This window comes from Oncorhynchus gorbuscha, linkage group LG14, assembly GCF_021184085.1.
Source record: "Oncorhynchus gorbuscha isolate QuinsamMale2020 ecotype Even-year linkage group LG14, OgorEven_v1.0, whole genome shotgun sequence".
Classification (NCBI taxonomy): domain Eukaryota; kingdom Metazoa; phylum Chordata; class Actinopteri; order Salmoniformes; family Salmonidae; genus Oncorhynchus; species Oncorhynchus gorbuscha.
In genome coordinates, this window is record NC_060186.1 from 9,849,358 (window position 1) to 9,868,508 (window position 19,151).

Genomic DNA, 19,151 nt, shown 5'->3' on the forward strand with positions numbered 1-19,151 from the left:
TAAGCACCTCTCACACAAAAACAGTGGTGTGTATTTAGAGACGGGAGTGTGTGTTCACCACTCTGTTCTCTGCTCCTGTCCCTGAAACTGAGTTCACACACATCAAACAGCAACAACATGTCGCAGGGCATTGCTTATGATAAGATTGACATAATCACAAATCTCCCTGCCCATTCTGCCATTAAACTCTGATTTCTGATCAGCCACCCTAGTTTTGCACTAACCTAATACATTGTAAGATGAAAAACAAACACGGATCAAGGGCCAGGTTGATACCAGTATGGAGATATTCGTTACTATTGTGGCAAGGAAACAAAACACAAAGCAGATTTGACTTCTTTAGGGAAACATCCCTAATGTTGGAACATCATTATGTCATCATCCAGAGTTCCATTTATTTATTTTCCAAGTTATAGAACACAATATGTTACACCAAGTTAACAGACCAAAGAGGTTGGTCTGCTTCATGGTTTCCATGGAAACAATGTCACGATACAGATATCGTCACAGCCCTACACTGATCCAGAGTAGTCTACCTCAACACACATTGGCAACAAGTTACCTTGGAGGGGTGTCGTGTCTGATTAGTCTCCCTGTTACAAAAGGAGACACTTCCTTGTTGTCTGCCAGTGACTCACTGACTATGTGAGCAGGGGAGGCCCCAATCACAGATGTTACACAGTTTGGCCTGACCAGGAAAATAACACTTCCTCTCTTTTGGGTGTAAAGTTAAAAGAGAAGAAAGAAGAACACAGACACCAGAGTGAGGTCCAGGTCCGAGTAGGAGCGCTGCTGATCTAGGATCAGGTTCCCCCTGTCCATGTATGATTTATTATTAAGAATTAAACTGATCCTTAAATCAGCGCTCCCCAACCAACTCAGTGGCCTTGTGGTAGGAGTGTCCACCCTGAGATTGGAAGGTTGGAAGTTGGATCGAGTTCTACCAAAAATACTAAAATTGGACCCAATGCATCTATGCTTGGCACTCAGTATTAAGGAGATAGATTGCAGGTAAGGCCCTGCGATAGACTAGCATCCTGTCCAGGGGTGTACCTCTGGTATCTGCCAAGGCTCGCGCAAGGCTACCTACGCAAATCAGCACTCCTACTCTGAGAGCCTTGTTACATATAGCCTCAGGGCTATAGTAGTAGGAGATATCACACATGTGGAATGGAGCCAAGACCAGCCATACATTGTACAAGTAGGCCTACATGTATACATACACTAAACATCAAATGAACCCTGTTTAGAAGCCACTGGCTAAGTCCCAATTTTCCACCCTTCTCCCAAAGTGAGCACTTGAACACAATTCATGGATTAAACAGTGGAACCTCCCTCTAGCCAATGCTTTGACCCTTCCAATGCTTTTAAACCCATGACGGGAAGTGTGCTAGTAAGTGCACACTTTTGGAAAAGTGTGGAGAATTGGGATACAACACTGAATGTCCTGTTGCTGCCTCTGACCATTGAATGATCGGTTCTTGAGGAGTATTCAGATGTAGGGATTTAGTGGATCATTGTGACAATTCTGGATTATTTTATGCTTTCTTCCAGGGGGTGATAACATGGCTGCCATGGAATTATCTGTCATTTTGCTGAAATGGAAATGGCCAAACTTGTAATCTCTATGGTTCTACTCTCTGGCCTTAGTATAGACACAGGCCTGCATAGGGTGAATGTTACCACTGTTTCTTCAGAGTCTTATCATGGCAATGGAATGTAAAGACTAGGGTACAATTTGCTACTAGGTCATCTACCTATTAGCAAATGTCCTTCTACTGTAGTCCTGAGGTAGTTTTTTTTTCATAAGAAAAATATATCCGTTTCCATTTCCTTCTTTTGTTTCCTAAAATAATCATGTGTTGAGATGTATTTTGCAATGATTGCTGCCATCCCTACCATTCTTATGTTAGTTCACAGTAGGACACCATATTTATAAATCCCTATGGGGGTGTTTTAAAAGATTGTGTGCAAGTCAGAAGTTTACCCAATCGACTTTAGAGGAGTGAAGTGTTTCCATAGCAACCATAGTTTGGAAACTTGGATTGTTTTTTCGCTGTGTCAGTCAGTCAACCTTGTCCTCCTTGGTGATGAAGCTGTGCATTGCTGCTGTTGATCTTACAATGACAGAATGGGGCCTATAGTGGACCCTCTCTGTATGGCAAAAACCGTCCCCAGTGTGTTAGAGTCAAGAACTCAATGTTGAGAGATTCTCTCTACTTGGATAACAAAGTCACTGACACCACCAGCAGTCAACCCTACCCAAAAACCTTAGACCAAGGGTCAGGCTTAAACAATGGTATTTGTTCCACTCTTACAGGCATTGTCCATGTTAAAGTGCCAAACGAGGGAGACACATAATGGGGGGAAATACTGGATTAAGTGACATCACAGATGCGAGCAGTCACTTTCCTGTGGAAGCCCATGTGCTGTGCTGGCATGATGTTAAGGGCCCGGTCACCATAGAAACAAAATGAGTACAATGCCACTCCAACTTCCATGTGACGAATGATAAAAATGATGATGGATGGTACTTTAAATCCTATAGTTTGACAACCCTGTTTTTTAAGCTTTCAAATGAGATCAAAATGGGTCCAGTCAACTTTGAGAATCTTCATCTCCTGAATGTTTTTGCATTCAGGTCCAAAAAGTCACTTCCATTCCACTTCTCTCAAGGGAAGGTTTTGGGTCAACTCCTATTTCTAAAATGCATCTTGCTAAAATCAGATTTGAAACCTAAGCCAAACCTAAACCACACATTTTAACAGTGCCACTTGGCCATTTAGTGTGAACCAATGATTTATATTAGGTGTGAACCAAGGTTTTGTTTAAAGTTAAAAAAAAGTGATTGAATTCATAAGTCAGTTTTAAAGTGAAAACTTTCTTTTTAGATAGAAACTTTTACCCTGTGACAGAAGATCGCTAGACACAGAACATTTGTGGAGATTAGTTGACTCTGAATTTAGACTGCATGAGATGACAGCGGGGTTATCTTTACTTCTGATACCTGCCCCGCCCTTCTTTCATCAGTCACCGATGCAAGGGCTGTAGTCAGACAGATCTTGAGCCAACTAAAAATATACCCTAACAAAATACTCCCGATCCAATTTTAGTTCCCTAGTTAGGGAGCTAGCTAGTAAGTAAGCAATTGGCTATTATGCCAGTAATAGTTTACTAGGACTAGGTAGCGGGCTATCTTAAACATTGTTAGTTAACAAAAGCATTAGCTGACGTTAACGTTAGCTAGCTACCAAACTAACTAGGTAGCCATCTACCAGGACCCATAACAAGTAACGTTAACTAGCTACCGACTGTACTGCTATGTCAACCATAGTTCGTTAGCTAGCTAACGTTAACTTAGCTGTTTCATACCCCACCTTCCAGCTGGTTGGATAGTAGTGGCTAACGTTGGCTAAATAGCTTGCTTCTGGTAATGTTACATAGAAAAACTTTCGTACAGTTGCTGTAAAGTTTAAAAACCAAAGTTCCAAATGAACAAAATAGGTATTAGATATAGCTAGACATGCTATCACTTTACCTTGAAGAGTTCCGCTCCTCTTCAGAGACGCGAATCAATGAATAAATTAGCTGTATTTAGCTGGCTAACCTTTTACCCGTTTTTTTTCTTACCAGCAACAGGAGCCGCAGCATCAACGCACCCACCATCTCTTCCGGTATGCAAAATAGAAAACCTTCAAAATAGTAGTTTTCATTTCAATAAATGTCAAGAACTACAAACACAATGAATATATGGCCACTGATATTGTTTAGCAAAACGGCAGCCCTGCCACTTGTTTTGGTATACAGCTGAGGGATGGGGAAATGTGACCCCTCTCAAATTCAGAGAGTACTCTGACACAGTCCGTGTTAGGTGTGGGAGTCTGTCTAATGCACACAGGTGACCCCTAAAAATAGAGATTTACACAAATCCCCCATTGTTTAATTGGATTTATTACATGCAGACATTTGAGGCACCAGGAATTATTAATACCTTTAAAAACCAAAAACATTTCATGTTATAATTCCTATATTCAGTACATGTATATAAAACATAATTGCAGCTACCTGTATTTAACAAAGAATGAGGGTAAAAGGATGACATGAAATGCATAACCAAATATTGTCAAAAGTACATAAAAATACGTTATTTTAATGTAACAGTATATTTCATTGTGTACTAAAATCATCTGTAAGACAAAGGTAGCAGCACCATATTAGTATATATAAAACATGGTACAGTCTTCTATACAAAAAAGTCCAAATAATTCAAGGCTAAACCTAATGGTGACTGTTAAAGTGATAATTCACCCAAATTACAAAATGACATATTGGTTTCCTTTGGGTGAACTATCCCTTTAACAACTCTGGGGACCACAGTGAGGTGGGGTGGGATGGGATGTATGGTACTGTATATAAGAAATGAATAAAGATACTCTATGGGTTATTACATCATGTTCACTTTCACACAATCAGATGGTTCAGTCTGTTGTAGCTCAGTAGCCACTTCAGCTTTAGTCAGCTTCAGCTTTAGTCAGCTTCAGCTTTAGTCTCTTGTATGCCAACCGCTCGAGGTGACCACACACTGTGACCAGAATGGGATTATCTTAAACACACAGGCAGACCAAGGGTGTGCTGGTCAGTGTCTCAAATGGCACCCAATTCCCTATATAGTGCACTACTTTTAACCAGGGCCCATAGGTAATAGGGTGCCCTTTGGGACGCAACCCTGGTTTCGAGGTCACCCCTCCAAGGTCACACCACAGGAAAATATTTGTTGGCATGGCAATGTCATCCACAACACAAAATGAAAGGTACTTCAATGTTTGAAGAGCTGACCTCATCACTTTATATCCAGATATTTAACTGTAAAAGCATTTCTTAATCCCAAAGGTAAATTTATGAGTAACAACTAAAAAGTAAAGTTGTATAACCAAACATTGAACAAGTCTCTCAGTTTTGTAAAAGTAATTATGCATACTGTAGCCTTATACACTTTATAGCCGACTCCAGTGGCTTGAAAAGCAAACGCTTCAAAGCTCACATTCCAGTCTTACTTTTGTTTGTTGTTAGCATTATCCATTACACTATGTTTCATACAGTCAACAAAAAGCAAATGCTTTTCTGGTCATACATTTCAAAATAAAGAGGTGAATCCTGTCGGTTTTCAGACATTAACAGAATAATTACACACGCCGATGTGTCTTAACCTAGCAAATATTCTGCTTGAAAACATAAAAAAAACATTCAAGTAAAACAATTCCACAACAATATATGAAAACATTATTCAAACATGTGCATTGATTGAAATCCTCTAACAGTCATCTGAGAACGTCCCCTTCCCATTGTTATATAAAAGGTTGATAAATACTATAATTTGGTGTATTATACAGAGCTTCTGCTAAACGTGAGTGTGTGTGATCCTTTCTGTACTGACACACACGTGTCCTTGCTTGTGGTAGGGTCCTCAGAGCTTACTGGGTCCTCTCCCTCCCTGTCATCCTTCCATCCCTCTGTCTGGGTCGTCCCTTGCCCCCGACCCTCTTTCCCCCATGAATGACACAGGAAGAGCGACGAGAGGTCAGTGAAGGGACAGTGAGGCACAGTGAGGCTTTGGACAATACCACCTCACTTCCAGGTGGCGGCAGCTGGGCGAGGCCCTGTTCCCCCCTTCGCCATTCCCTTAGACCCCAGCGACTGGCCTGAGCGACTCCGTAGGTCACGTTCTACATTCTCGCTCAGCGCCTGCTCCTCGTCGTACCTGAGGAAGGGAAAGATAGAGGGAGGGAGGTAGGGAGAGAGAGACAGGCAGGGACAGAGGGGAAGACAGAGAGAGGCAGGGAGGGAGAGAGAGACGGAGGCAGGAAGGGAGGGGAAGAGACAGAGGATAGAGAGAGAGAGAGTACACTCTTAGAAAAGGCTTCCAAAAGGGTTCTTCGGCTGCCCCCATAGGATAACACTTTTTGATTCCAGGTATAACCTTTTTTGGTTCCAGGTAGAACTCTTTTGTGTTCCAAGGGTTCTCCGAAGAACAGTTTTAGGTCCGAGATATCACTTTTTTACAGTGGGGTACGAAATTATTGACACCCTTGATAAAGACGAGCAAAAATAGAGATCTTTGGCCACGCACACTAGTGGTGGGTTTGGTGTCTAAATGAGAACGCATGAGCAGAAAAGAACCCAGTACCTACTGTCAAGTTTGGTGGTGTATCTTATGGGGCTATTTTGCTTCCACTGGTCGTGGGGTCCTTGTTAATGTCAACGGCATCATGAACTTTACCCAGTATCAGGATATTATTAACAAAAACCTGGTTGCCTCTGCCAGGAGGCTGAAACTTGGCCGCAAGTGGATCTTCAAGCAAGACAATAACCCCAAGCACACATCAAAATCCACAAAGAGATGGTTCATTGGCCCCAAAATCAAAAGTAGAAACCTATTGAAAAGCTGTGGTTTGAATTGAATAGGGCAGTCTATAAGCGCAGACGAAGTATATCAAGGATCTGGAAGGATTCTGTCAGTGGAGGCTGCTGAGGGGAGGACGGCTCATAATAACACCTGGAACAGAATAAATGGAAACCATGTGTTTGATGGTTTTGATACCATTTCACTCATTCTGCTCCAGCCATTACCAAGAGCCTGTTCTCCCCAATTATAATGCCACCAACCTCCTGTGGATTCTGTATGTAGGAATGGTCTAAGATCCCTCAAAAAGTGTTCTCCAACTCATAAAATAAGTTAAAGATGCCAGATATAGGAAGTATAAAGACAATATAGTAATAACATCACAACAAAAATGTAACTCTGAGGTAAAAGGCTGTGTGTTGTCATTCTGATCGGTCAGATAGCTAGCAACAATGACTAGAAGCTGCTATGCGGTGAATCGTAGATGGCTTGTTTCAGTTCATCTGATCCTAAATCAGTTCACGGTTAGAGATATTTTCTCTAACTGTTAATCCTGGCTTGACGGACCAATAGTTCCAAAACGTCAAACCCTGCTCATCTGGCACTCTACCATTTCATTTTTTTTTAACAAATAGTGTGTTTTTTTTACCCTGGGCCACGTTCCGTAGTCAAATGTTGTCAAATGCTGCAGATAGAAATGCCATGATTAGATCCGACTTGATTCCTAATTCTACATGTCAGAGAAGCATAGCATATTTCTATCTAAATATTCTGAAACGCTGCGTCCTGCTGAACACGCCTTAGGCCTGTTTTCTCCCTCGAGCGCTGTGATAGGAGGAGGGGGCTGTCACTCACAGGACTTGGTAGTTGCCCAGGGCCTCTCGGGGTGGGCTGCGGTTCCAGCGGCAGTCGGGAATGTCCCCGTTGGGTGTGACGATGTTGAGAGTGTCATTGATCAGATTGTACTTCAGGATCCGGTCGTTGGCTGTGCTGGAGGTGAGTGACGGAGAAGCGTTAACCTGGAGGATAGACGCGGAATAGACACACACACACACAGCAGAGAGCACAGGTCAGGATAAGCATTAGTCATTATGTACACACGGGCCAGCATGGAAAGTTCTGTCCTGAGTATGAGTAGAGTACAAAGTACTGGAGACTAGTAACAGGCAGGAATGACCTCACTATTTCACTGTTTTCATTTCCTATCGGTCCCCATAGGAACTGGGAGCTGCTTATCAGGCAGGAAATGTACCACACGGACAATGTATTAGCAGCAACGGTGGGTGTGGGTTGTAAATATATTGGCACACAGACACTCACATGGACAGCTAAGAGAGAGAAAAAGAGAGATCAATCCCAGAAAGACATGAGCACACACACACACACACACACACACACACACACACACACACACACACACACACACACACACACACACACACACACACACACACACACACACACACACACACACACACACACACACACAAAGCTTGGTTGGAATCACTCCCTTGTTTCCCAGCCCTTGCAGACTGAGAGACTGCTGCAGGTTGGTTCCTCAGCTGTTATTCTACAATACACATTAATGAGGGCTTGGCATTGGCATGCCGGCTATTCTGCCCCGGGTGGCTGTACCAGAGGATCTCACAGCGGATCAACACTCCTACACACGGGGACGCTTAGTGAATACGGGACCAGGGAAACTTAAACAATCTACCAAAATAGACCTGTTTTTATTCCTGTTCAAGTCAAAAGTTGAATTCCTCTAGTACCCTCCGAGAACGTTCGACTTCATGTACTCAGCCAGACATTCACAGTGAGAAACCAATAGAAAGTAAACGACTCAGTATGCAAACAATGGCAGATAGAGAAGATTGAAGGAGTTTACAAAGTCATAACAACAGACAATTGTTTCATTGTGACATTCCTAAATCCTAAAAACATACATAACTGCTGGTGAACCAGAGTACGGTTTGTTTCCTGTACATTGCCTTGAGCAGGTTTTAGTCAAACACCTCAGACACAAACACACACACACACATATACAAACACTCACACACAGAGAGAAAGGTCAACCCTAAGGACATTAAACTTGCTAGACAGAGAAAGGAACGCAGCACTGGTTTCACTTCACAAGCAATGCAGAACAAAAAAAAACTTTTGACACGAGATCATCTTAGTAGGAACTAGACTTTGTGAGTAAATCTATAGCATGTTCACAATAAGAGAGACTTTTTTACTTCAAGTCATTTTTGCCAATGTCATGTAATTACAGTGTGTTTGTGTATGGGTGGGTGGGCGCCTCACCTCAATGAGCCATGGCTTCAGCTTGTCATCGATGATGATGTCATATCCATAACACTCAAAGCAATGTTTATCATTGTTCATGACGGGCTGTGAAGAGAGAGAGAGAGAGGGAGTGTTTAGAGGGGAAAGGGAAGTTAGTGCGTTGAGTGTGTGGGACAGGAGTGAAAAAGGGAAGAGCAGCTGCAACACAGCAGGGATAAAATGGGGAACACGTTTTTGTTTCCATATGTGTGTGTGACCACTCACAGCGACAGCCTTTAGGGACTGCACCATGATCCAGTGGATCTGGTCAAACAGTCGGCTGGTCACCTCCTTCCCCCTGGTGCTCTCCAGGTACAGACGCAGGTTACTGACCGTCCACTTCCCACCGTGGACATGGTTATAGTCATCCTGCAACGTGTATAGATGTATTGTACACACGTAGAAATATATACGCATAGAAACTCACATATTTATGTAGGAGCCATTTCTGCCTGTTTTAGGCCCATTTAGTGGGTTGTGTATATGTTATCTGTCTTGACAACACACACACACTTACCCCATGTCTCTGAATGGCCACATTGGTCAGGTGCACAAACATGTTGTCCAGTTCACTAGTGCTGGGGGTGTACTTCACTGTGCAAAACCGGCAGAAACCCAGTTTATACCTGGAAGCAACACAAAGGTTCAAATGGACCAATTTGTCAAATATTGATCTGATCAAATGCTGAAGTTATCATTGATCCTAGTGGCAATATACTTTATTAATGTTTTACAGAATTTGGAAAACTCATTTGCGACCAAGCTTTAATTGAAGTCTTGAGATGTTGCTTCAATATATCCATATACTTTTCCTTCCGCATGATGCCATCTATTTTGTGAAGTGCACCAGTCCCTCCTGCAGCAACGCACCCCCACAACATGATGCTGCCACCCCCGTGCTTCACGGTTGGGATGGTGTTCTTCTGCTTGCAATCCTCACCTTTTTTCTCCAAACATAACGATGGTCATTATGGCCAAACAGTTCTATTTTTGTTTCATCAGACCAGAGGATATTTCTCCATGTGCAGTTGCAAACTGCTTTTTTATAGTGGTTTTGGAGCACTAGCTTCTTCCTTGCTGAGCGGCCTTTCAGGAAAATGTTTTTTTCTTGGCTGGTTTCTTTTGATTTTCCCATGATGTCAAGCAAAGAGGCACTGAGTTTGAAGGTAGGACTTGAAATACATCCACAGGTACACCTTTTTCATAATTACAGAATTATGAAAAAGTATATGCATACTGCACTGTTTATAATGATGTATTTGCATTTCATGTAACAGACTGTCTATGTTTCTATTAGTATGGGGACAATTAAGTTATTATCTATCTATTACCTATCCAGTCATTTCAGGGCGGTAGGACTTGAGGGAAATGAACCCGGGCTGTAGGCTTTAGGTTAATCATAAACCTACATGTAACACTTGAGAGGTCGATAGGTGGTAACCAACACGTAGAGACGCAGGTCAAACTTCTTGCCTCCGATCAGCAGTGGGTTGTCGATGTACAGAGAGATGACATAGGCCTCCTTGCCACTTGAGGCCGCTACAAACCTAGCAAACACAAAGGAAACGGAGCATCAGTCATTTATCTATGGACATCTCATCTACGGACAACAGTGTTGAGAACAGCAGATTCCAGAGTAGTGGGGTAATACTACCTGTATGACATAAGACTGACTGTGAACAATGCAAATGCAAGCAAAGACTCACCTTTGGCAGCCACACACAGGACATGTTTATCAGTAGTTAGTAGAAGTGTGTGTGTGTGTGTATATACAATTCAGGTCGGGAGTTTACATACAATTAGGTTGGAGTCATTAAAACTCGTTTTTCTACCACTCCACAAATTTCTTGTAAACAAACTATAGTTTTGGCAAGTCGGTTAGGACATCTACTTTGTGAATGACAAGTAATTTTTCCAACAATTGTTTACAGACAGATTATTTCACTTATAATTCACTGTATCACAGTTCCAGTGGGTCAGAAGTTTACATACACTAAGTTGACTGTGCCTTTAAACAGCTTGGAAAATTCCAGAAAATTATGTCATGGTTTAGAAGCTTCTGATAGGCTAATTGACATCATTTGAGTCAATTGGAGGTGTACCTGTGGATGTATTTCAAGGCCTACCTTCAATCTCAGTGCTTCTTTGCTTGACATCATGGGAAAATAAAAAGAAACCAGCCAAGATCTCAGGAAAAAAATTGTAGACCTCCACAAGTCTGGTTCATCCTTGGGAGCAATTTAAAAATGCCTGAAGGTACCATGATCATCTGTACAAACAATAGTATGCAAGTATAAACACCATGAGAACACACAGCCATCATACCGCTCAGGAAGGAGACGCGTTCTGTCTCCTAGAGATGAACGAACTTAGGTGCGAAAAGTGCAAATCAATCCCAGAACAACAGCAAAGGACCTTGCGAAGATGCTGGAGGAAACAGGTACAAAAGTATCTATATCCACAGTAAAACAAGTCCTATATCGACATAACCTGAAAGGCCGCTCAGCAAGGAAGAAGCTACTGCTCCAAAACCACCATAAAAAAGCCACACTACGGTTTGCAACTGCACATGGAGAAATGTCCTCTGGTCTGATGAAACAAAAATAGAACTGTTTGGCCATAATGACCATCGTTATGTTCGGAGGGAAAAGGGTAGGCTTGTAAGCTGAAGAATACCATCCCAACCGTGAAGCACGGGGGTGGCAGCATCAGGTTGTGGGGGTGCTTTGCAGCAGGAGGGACTGGTGTACTTCACAAAATAGATGGCATCATGAGGTAGGAAATTTATGTGGATATATTGAAGCAACATCTCAAGACATCAGTCAGGAAGTTAAAGCTTGGTCGCAAATGAGTCTTCCAAATGGAGAATGACCCCAAGCATACTTCCAAAGTTGTGGCAAAATGGCTTAAGGACAACAAAGTCAAGGTATTGGAGTGGCCATCACAAAGCCCTGACCTCAATCCCATAGAAAATGTGTGGGCAGAACTGAAAAAGCATGTGCGAGCAGGGAGGCCTACAAACTTGACTCAGTTACACCAGCTCTGTCAGGAGGAATGGGTCAAAATTCACCCAACTTATTGAGGGAAGCTTGTGGAAGGCTACCCGAAACATTTGACCCAAGTTAAACAATTTAAAGGCAATGCTACCAAATACTAATTGAGTGCATGTAAACTTCTGACCCACTGGGAATGCGATGAAAGAAATAAAAGCTGGAAAAAATCATTCTCTCTACTATTATTCTGACATTTCACATTCTTAAAATAAAGTGGTGATCTTAACTGACATTACGCAGGGCATTTTTACAAGGATTAAATTATAGGAGTTTTGAAAAGCCAAGTTTAAATGTATTTGGCTAAGGTGTATGTAAACTTCCGACTTCAACTGTATGTATGTGTGGGTGTGGTTGTGGGTGTGTGTGTCAGCACTCACGTGGAGGTACGGCTGTCTCGGGACCACTTCTTGATCTGGGAAAGTTTGTTGATGAGGAAAATGCCTTTTCCCTGAGCCTTCCCACACGGCTTCATTATCCACGTGCTGGAAGGACTCTTACGGAACTCCTCCACAAACAGATTATAATCCGCCGGAAGCATGAACGTCACCGGCACAAAGTCTGGGTCACAACCAGACAGGGAGAGAGAGAGTGTAAAAACAGAGAAATATGAAAGGACAGTATTGATGACATTTGTTTAATGGCACAAAATAATGAGTGAGTTTAGCTATTATAGCCCAAGACCCCAAAAAAGGGCCACTTCTAGTCAGAGCCCCTTGTAGCAGGTGCAACTGAAATTGAAATGTATCTTATATCCACATTTATTTACATATACTGTAAGTAAGCAGTGTGCGTGTACGGGAAAGCTCATAACTGCCACCTAAATAAAGGTATTTCCCGTTTTCGTCTTTCTCGGCCAGCGGGCTTCCCTCCTTCTCCATATCTTTGCGGTAGCGTTTGATGTTCTTGATCATCAGGTCCTTCCTGGTCAACTCGTAGTGGTTGGGGAAGTGGTTGACCATCTGCTCATCCGAGAGACGGTAACCCGTGTCCACACTGAACACGTTCCGGATGGTCTGGACGCTCATCCTATAGGGAGGCATAGACGGATCATAAACAGGGTTTCCCCAAGGCTGATGGAGATTCGCGGGGGTAGTCAGTCAGGGATGGGATTTTTGTGATTAATCAGGAATTTCTGTTTTTTTGAATGACATTATCTGTTATTTACAGTTACACATCATTGCAGTTTGTCTAATTTACCCCTGAAGCAATATATTTTATGTTGTCCTGGGCTGTGTTCAGTATGCACAAATAAAAGAAAACGTTTAAAAAAGAAGGTGAGTGTTTTTATTGGACAAGACCAAGTAGCAAAGCATTCTTCTCTACTGTTTTGTGCACACTGAACACGACCCTGATCTCTGTATGTGCTACACTGGCATTCATAAGCACCCACTGTGTATTGTCACTCAGAGAAAGCTCCATAGCTCCAATGACAGCCTACCAGTAGAAGTTCCAATCCTCGCTCTCTGTGACCTGAGTCCATCCTCTCTTCTCAAAGTTGTTGATGAGTACGGATTTCTCAATGTCGGTCACCCATTTCACCTTATTAGCCATGGTTCCTCCTAGAGTCTCTCTCACACACGCACACACGGAAACACACACCAATGCAAGCATAAACACACATGCACAGATGAGCTTAGCACGTGTAATAAACATAGGTATAACTAACGTTAATAGTCTATTGTTTTGAGCCACTGCTGTTAGCTATCTCGCAAAAACACTGAATTCATGTGCTATATTCACAACTATCTTTTGATAGCATTTTGGTGTCCTGTAAAGCATTGAACACAATCGCGTTATGTCAGCTAGCTAAGTATCTATGTATCCTTCCACACCAAATAACAGTTTTAGCTAGCTACCTGGAAATCGATCTTCTAATCTTCTTGTCAGACCACCGGTCATCAGTCCCAGAATGCTGGATCCACCCTGCCTGAGACACCTGCAAAGAGGAATGATTTGTCATCCAATCGTGATGTCTGGTTCAATCGCCTTCAAGGGGAATTTAATGCAAATTATAAAGGAGAAATCCTCAATTTATTGACTTCACCCATGTAATCTGCTAAAAGGGTGGATGCTAGTTATCTCTTATCTTGATTTATCGATCCATCCCAGTCAGCTGGAAGATGAATACCGTGCTCTTCCGGGTGAATAACCTAGCAACCGACGACGCGTCGAACTGTCAAATATTCCCGGCTCGTTCCACCACAGGGTGGCGCTAAATGCACATGGTCCAATTTTTAGCATGCAGGGACATTTTGCGCCTCATGATTCCCTCTAGTGGTTGTTGAGAGAAACACTCCTCAAGGATCTTCCTGGTGTAACTGCCATAGGCGTGGATGTTGAAATGATGATTGTGGCAGTTACCTGAAAACAACAAGATTAAAGGACGCTGCTGTAAGTAGGAACATTTTAAACAACTGTGAAATGTTCAAAATATTTTTATATTCAGGATATTGTTCTATAATGGCCATATCATTTGCGTTACAGGGCGGCGTCTACTTTAATCTACAAAATAGGTAAATTTGACATTTTTGTTATTCTACAATGCACCTGTTCCTTTGTCGTCAGACAAGGAACATTGTGTCGACACATATTGACTGCAGTACTGCTCTTCCATAGATGTGAAACTCGATGACAAAATATGAATAATGATAGGATCATTATCATTGTTTAAAAATGTTACAATGAAATGGGGCAAATTATACTGTCTTTGTTTGTGTGATCTTCAAATCGACCTTCGGTTTGTTTGGTGAAGAGGATGACATCACCTTGTTTTGACAAACCCCTATCAAACATTACTATCCACAAATAATATTTTCCCGCAATTGTTATGATTTGATCATGCTGTAGAGCTTAGGAATATATGATGTTATTAGCAATAATACTATTATTAATTTAATAGTTAAATAATTCATAGTATCTTTACTACATATATTTTACATGATTGTATTTCTTTTTATTTGCTAATTATTTTAAAGCAGGACTAATGACAAATCCATCCTTTCATTGGATTGGTTTGAGACATTACATTTGTAAAGACATTATGTAATATTACAAAATCAAATGTATATTTTAAGATGACTAAAGGAGGAAGCAATTGTTTTGCAATGGTATCCGTTTGGTTGATTTGAGTAATGTAAATCCACCATTTGCATTGCGACTACCTCTCCAACAGGACGTGAGCAGAGGGACAGAACAGCTTAGGGACAGGTGAGCAGGGCCAGGGGTGTGTTCAACACTAAACTCTCTTGTGTTTCACATCGAGATTCCTAGTAAAAACTGACATGCACTAATGTGGGTCACACACACACACTCTTGTGTGTTTATTTATGTATCGCACGCGCGTACACACTGTATCTTGAAACCTCATTGAGCCCATCCTGTGCAGTGAATCCTGAAGATGACACCTTTTCAGGATGAGGAAAGTTTGTGTGCACTGACCTGACTAATCTCCCCGACAACACACTTCTGGTCACATGACTCAATATTTACACAGGTAGATAATTATGGGCGTTAAAGTTATTATGACCATGGTCACACACACACACGGCTAGGTGCAATAACTCACCTGTTAACACACACACACACACAAAAAAACATAATTTAGGAGTGCAACACACTGAAACTCATGACATGCGTGTGACAAACTCTTTTCTTTATCAGAAAACAAAATGGTGGAACACAGAAGAGAGCGACGCCGTGCCATTTCCCTCAGGGCTGGACCTAGTGAGGTGGACAACGTCACCCTGTCTGATGTGAATCTCAGGTAGAGGCAACGTCACCCTGGTCCTGACCTCTTGATCAGTTTACACAGACGATACGAGATAAGAAATTGTTACATTTTACTCAAACTCTGTCATAAATCAAATCCAATTGTACTGGTCACATACACATATTTGGCTGATGTTATCTTTTATAATGATATAACAGACATTCAAAGGTGGTATTTGAACCCTAATTTCTTCCTCCATTGAAGTAGTCACTAATCTGACATTATGGGTGAAAGTAAAATGGTTGGAAGTGAACACTTTGTTGCTACCCAATCACTGATTACCTCAAGGAATAAAGAACGCATTTCTAATGTTTTGTGAACATAATTTCTGTCCATCCCTCCTTTAGGATCCATGCCAGGGCTGCCCGGGCTACAGGTCGTCAGCTGGCAGAGATGGGTGACAGACTGGACCGTGAATGGGCAGAGAGACTCCCTAATCAGTGGCCTGTGCCACAAACTCTCCATGTGACAAGTCCTGCCCATGCCCTGACTAGAAGCATCTACAGGTGAGAGGGCTCAAAGACCAGGATGTATTGTGCCAAACAACTAGTAAATCAGTGCTTATTTTGCACAGAAGAAATATTTAACACGCGATATGAAAATATGGTTAACAAAGATTTCATGTAACTCATTATCAGGGGGATACAAGGACAGCTTTGGGGAGTGAAAAGTTTGACCGGCGTGGCCTCCGCTGTCCACAGGCAGGCTACACAGAGAGCAGAGGCTTGGGTAAGAGCCAACAACATATTACATATACCTACAGTATCTACTTCCCTCACATCTCATGTGCATTGGGGGTAGGGGATACGTCTCTTACTACTACTCATGTGTTGTCCCTTGCCCCTACACAGGTTTCCAGTATTCAACCTGCTAACTGCCCTGGTTGGGCCAAAGCAATGCTTGTCACTGTGGCACTGGTGGCCACGGCAACCATTTGCACTACATTGTGGAAGAAGTAGAAAGGCTAACCATTGCACTAGGGGGGCCTTGGCTGGACTTCTGGCTACAATGTTCTATGTTGGACAATTTCCTAAATGAGTGATATTTTTAAACAATTTTTACTATAGACTTTAAGAAAAAAGAAATACCATGTGTGTTATTGAATTGATTGTGCTGGATCACAGTTTTTATAGTCTTATCAACTAATGCATGTTTTAAATACTGTTGCTGGTCTGCAGTTCTCTATGAAGATTGAGCCTGTTACTGGTGAGACATTTAATAGCCACAACTATGTTATGAAGCTTATTACACCATTAAATGGACACTGGAAAAAAAATGAATGACTTGAGAAAAACCAAAGTGACTTGACTCAAATACCAGGTATTTATTTATTGGTGCAAAGTCACTTGAATGAGTTCATATGGACAGTCATTTCTGTCACATTGAAGGAAGTATACTGTAGGTAATGTATGTGTGTCAATGTCTTTAGTACTGTTTTACTCATTTTGGGTGATTGTCAATGGATGTTTCCTGTACAGTATGTAGACTGTACTGTATTGATACGAGTCTCTTCACAAATCCATGAGTCCGGTCTTACTCCTCAGACCATAATCCTCTCAGTCATCGTGGGTGGTGACGTCCACGTGTGTGTAGCTCTTGTAGGCCTTCATGTTGCACTTCTGCAGCGTGGCCCCCAGCTGCTTCCCGGGGCCCACCCCATAGGTGTGGGGGAAGCTCTGACCCTGGGTCCTCTCAAACACCCCGTGGAGGGTCTGCTCCCACTTCACTGCATGTAGCCCTCATGCATGTAGAGCTTGGCGTCCACGTTGGGAGTACACGTTGATCTCGGGCCGACGAACCTAAGTTGGGATGGGTAGAGAGACGGGTTTGGTAAAGGATTTTTCCAATCCTTTAAATGTATTTTGGCATTTATGGAGGGAAACTGTAAATGTTTTTAACCAGACTTATACAATTGACAATCTGTCTGTGGCCTATGTTAGGAATCAAATCTTGTAAACTCCACCATACTTCAACCAACACGACTGGAGATATTCTATACTTGACGTATGCTGTATATTGTAACATCCTGGCTGCACGGTACATTGACCAACTGGAAATTGAAAATATATTATTGACTGATTGATGAAGTTCGGTACCTCCACCTGTCTGAGGACATCTCTCAGGGGCTCGGTGGCAGACTTCATCAGTGCTGTGTGGAAGGCGCCGCGCACGCAGGAAGTGAAGTTTCCTCGAGTTCTGTTGTAGGAAGGCCAGTGCCTGAGGGAGGACAGGAGGAAGTGTCTGACTCATTCCCAATTCCACCCCTAGCCCATTCCCCTAACCCATTTAGATATCTGAGAAGTAGGCCTATAGCCTGCTTGACTCTGATCTCAAATAAATGTGAGGTACGTAAAGCCAGGATGTTGTGGCCCAAGAGAGTGACCCAACTTCAAAGAATAAGGGACTCCCCATCCATCCACTACCTCTTTGTGGCCAGCGATGACTCTCCTGTCGGGGAAAAGGTAGTTGGCCACGCTGCCGACGGGCTCCTTGATGCCCAGGCTAAGGCAGTGCTCCCTGGCATGTTTGTACTTAGCCTGGGGCCGTCCCATTACCGACAGCATGCCGCTAGGGATTAGCTCTGACGCTTTCTGCATGGCCTCCGCTCGCACCTTCAACGCATACAGGGCTGTAGGATGAAAGAGAAAACTGTGGTGACTTAGAATTGTTTACCATCCGTTCATAATTAAGTATAGCACAGCATTGGATAGACTATTGAGGTTCACCTTCTGTGAAATCCATGGCACCAGGGCTGCAAACTCTCCCACACTAAATCCTGCAGCAGCCACACAATTCTCAATGGCCTTGAGATGGATGAGGTCGCATATGACGACAAGATGTTTGTAGAGAAATACAATAATATTATTGGTAAAACATCAGGGTGTCTTAGGCTGTATAGTTAAACATATATTTAATGTATACTTTGCCATTAAATGCACACTTGTAACTTTAAATAACGTGCAACTCACACAGCATCGGCGCATAAGCGGCTACAGACATGGCAACTACTATGTGGCTTACCGCTGGATTTTGGTGGTTCAGCCTCTCCACAGCTGCCAGTGATGTGACAAACACTGCGGGCTGACAATGGACTGTCTTCATCAATTCCTCCTCTGGTCCATCTAGGCACAGAGGCAGCAAGTCGTAGCCCAGTATCTTCTGCGCGACGGCAAACATGTCCTTGACATTTCTGTATTTCAGAAGCCCGCGACCCATACCCACGAACTGACTCCCCTGCCCGGGGAAGAGAAGCACAGAACACTCGCTCGGTTTCTTTTTGGGTCTCCGTTGCTCTTCCTCTGTGGGCTCATTCTCCGGGAGTTTGGTCTCGGGTGATGCTTGTGTCCCGTTCTGGGAGCCATGCTGATGGGGGTTGTTTGACACTTTCCTGCACAAGAAGGGGAATGACCTAAGCTCCGTTATTGAGGGTATCATCATCATGTTGTGTAGGGTAGCGCCTCTCATGTTGACTGATAAACCTTTTCGCAGGACCACGACATTAATGTGCATAGTATTGCCACATGCAATCTCTAAATTTGGTGTCCATCAAAGTGGTTCGCAGGTTTATATAAGTTCAAGGAACTCATATTATATACTCAGT

At 42.7% G+C, this 19,151-nt stretch overlaps 2 protein-coding genes and 1 pseudogene across 8 annotated transcripts in view; all 3 read right to left on the reverse strand.

Moving 5' to 3' along the window:
• Positions 1–3,660, reverse strand: part of LOC123994391 (protein kinase C and casein kinase substrate in neurons protein 2-like) — a 35,287-nt gene extending 31,627 nt beyond the window's left edge. For all 4 annotated transcript variants that reach the window (XM_046296919.1, XM_046296917.1, XM_046296918.1 and 1 more), the window contains exon 1: positions 3,539–3,660. The gene's annotated coding sequence lies outside the window, so the exon portion shown is untranslated. The remainder of the gene's footprint in view (positions 1–3,538) is intronic.
• Positions 3,661–3,930: 270 nt separating this feature from the next.
• Positions 3,931–13,939, reverse strand: LOC123994393 (polyglutamylase complex subunit TTLL1-like). Of its 4 annotated transcripts, XM_046296924.1 has the most exons (11): positions 13,826–13,843; positions 13,638–13,717; positions 13,220–13,347; positions 12,599–12,807; positions 12,159–12,339; positions 10,138–10,275; positions 9,246–9,354; positions 8,954–9,097; positions 8,708–8,794; positions 7,256–7,419; positions 3,931–5,758 (listed from the first exon to the last, which is right to left on the reverse strand). In XM_046296924.1, exons 3-11 carry the CDS (start codon positions 13,330–13,332, stop codon positions 5,626–5,628), a joined length of 1,278 nt encoding a protein of 425 aa, XP_046152880.1. In that variant the 5' UTR covers positions 13,333–13,347; positions 13,638–13,717; positions 13,826–13,843; the 3' UTR covers positions 3,931–5,625. The 4 variants fall into 4 exon arrangements, with proteins under 4 accessions (XP_046152880.1, XP_046152879.1, XP_046152878.1 ...); XM_046296923.1 differs by having other exon boundaries at positions 13,220–13,340; positions 13,638–13,938; XM_046296922.1 differs by having other exon boundaries at positions 13,220–13,349; positions 13,638–13,938.
• Positions 13,940–16,435: 2,496 nt separating this feature from the next.
• LOC123994394 lies at positions 16,436–19,151 on the reverse strand (annotated as a pseudogene).

Bases quoted from the DNA above. Each gene is read 5' to 3' on its own strand.
- LOC123994393 (XM_046296922.1), bottom strand. From the start codon at position 13,680: ATGACCGGTGGTCTGACAAGAAGATTAGAAGATCGATTTCCAG. The intron at 12,340-12,598 runs GTGGCAGTTATG...GTTGTGACCCAG, and splicing joins CGGGAAATACCTTTATTTAG to ACTTTGTGCCGGTGACGTTC. The intron at 8,795-8,953 runs GTGAGTGGTCAC...CTCTCTTCACAG, and splicing joins AGTCCCTAAAGGCTGTCGCT to CCCGTCATGAACAATGATAA.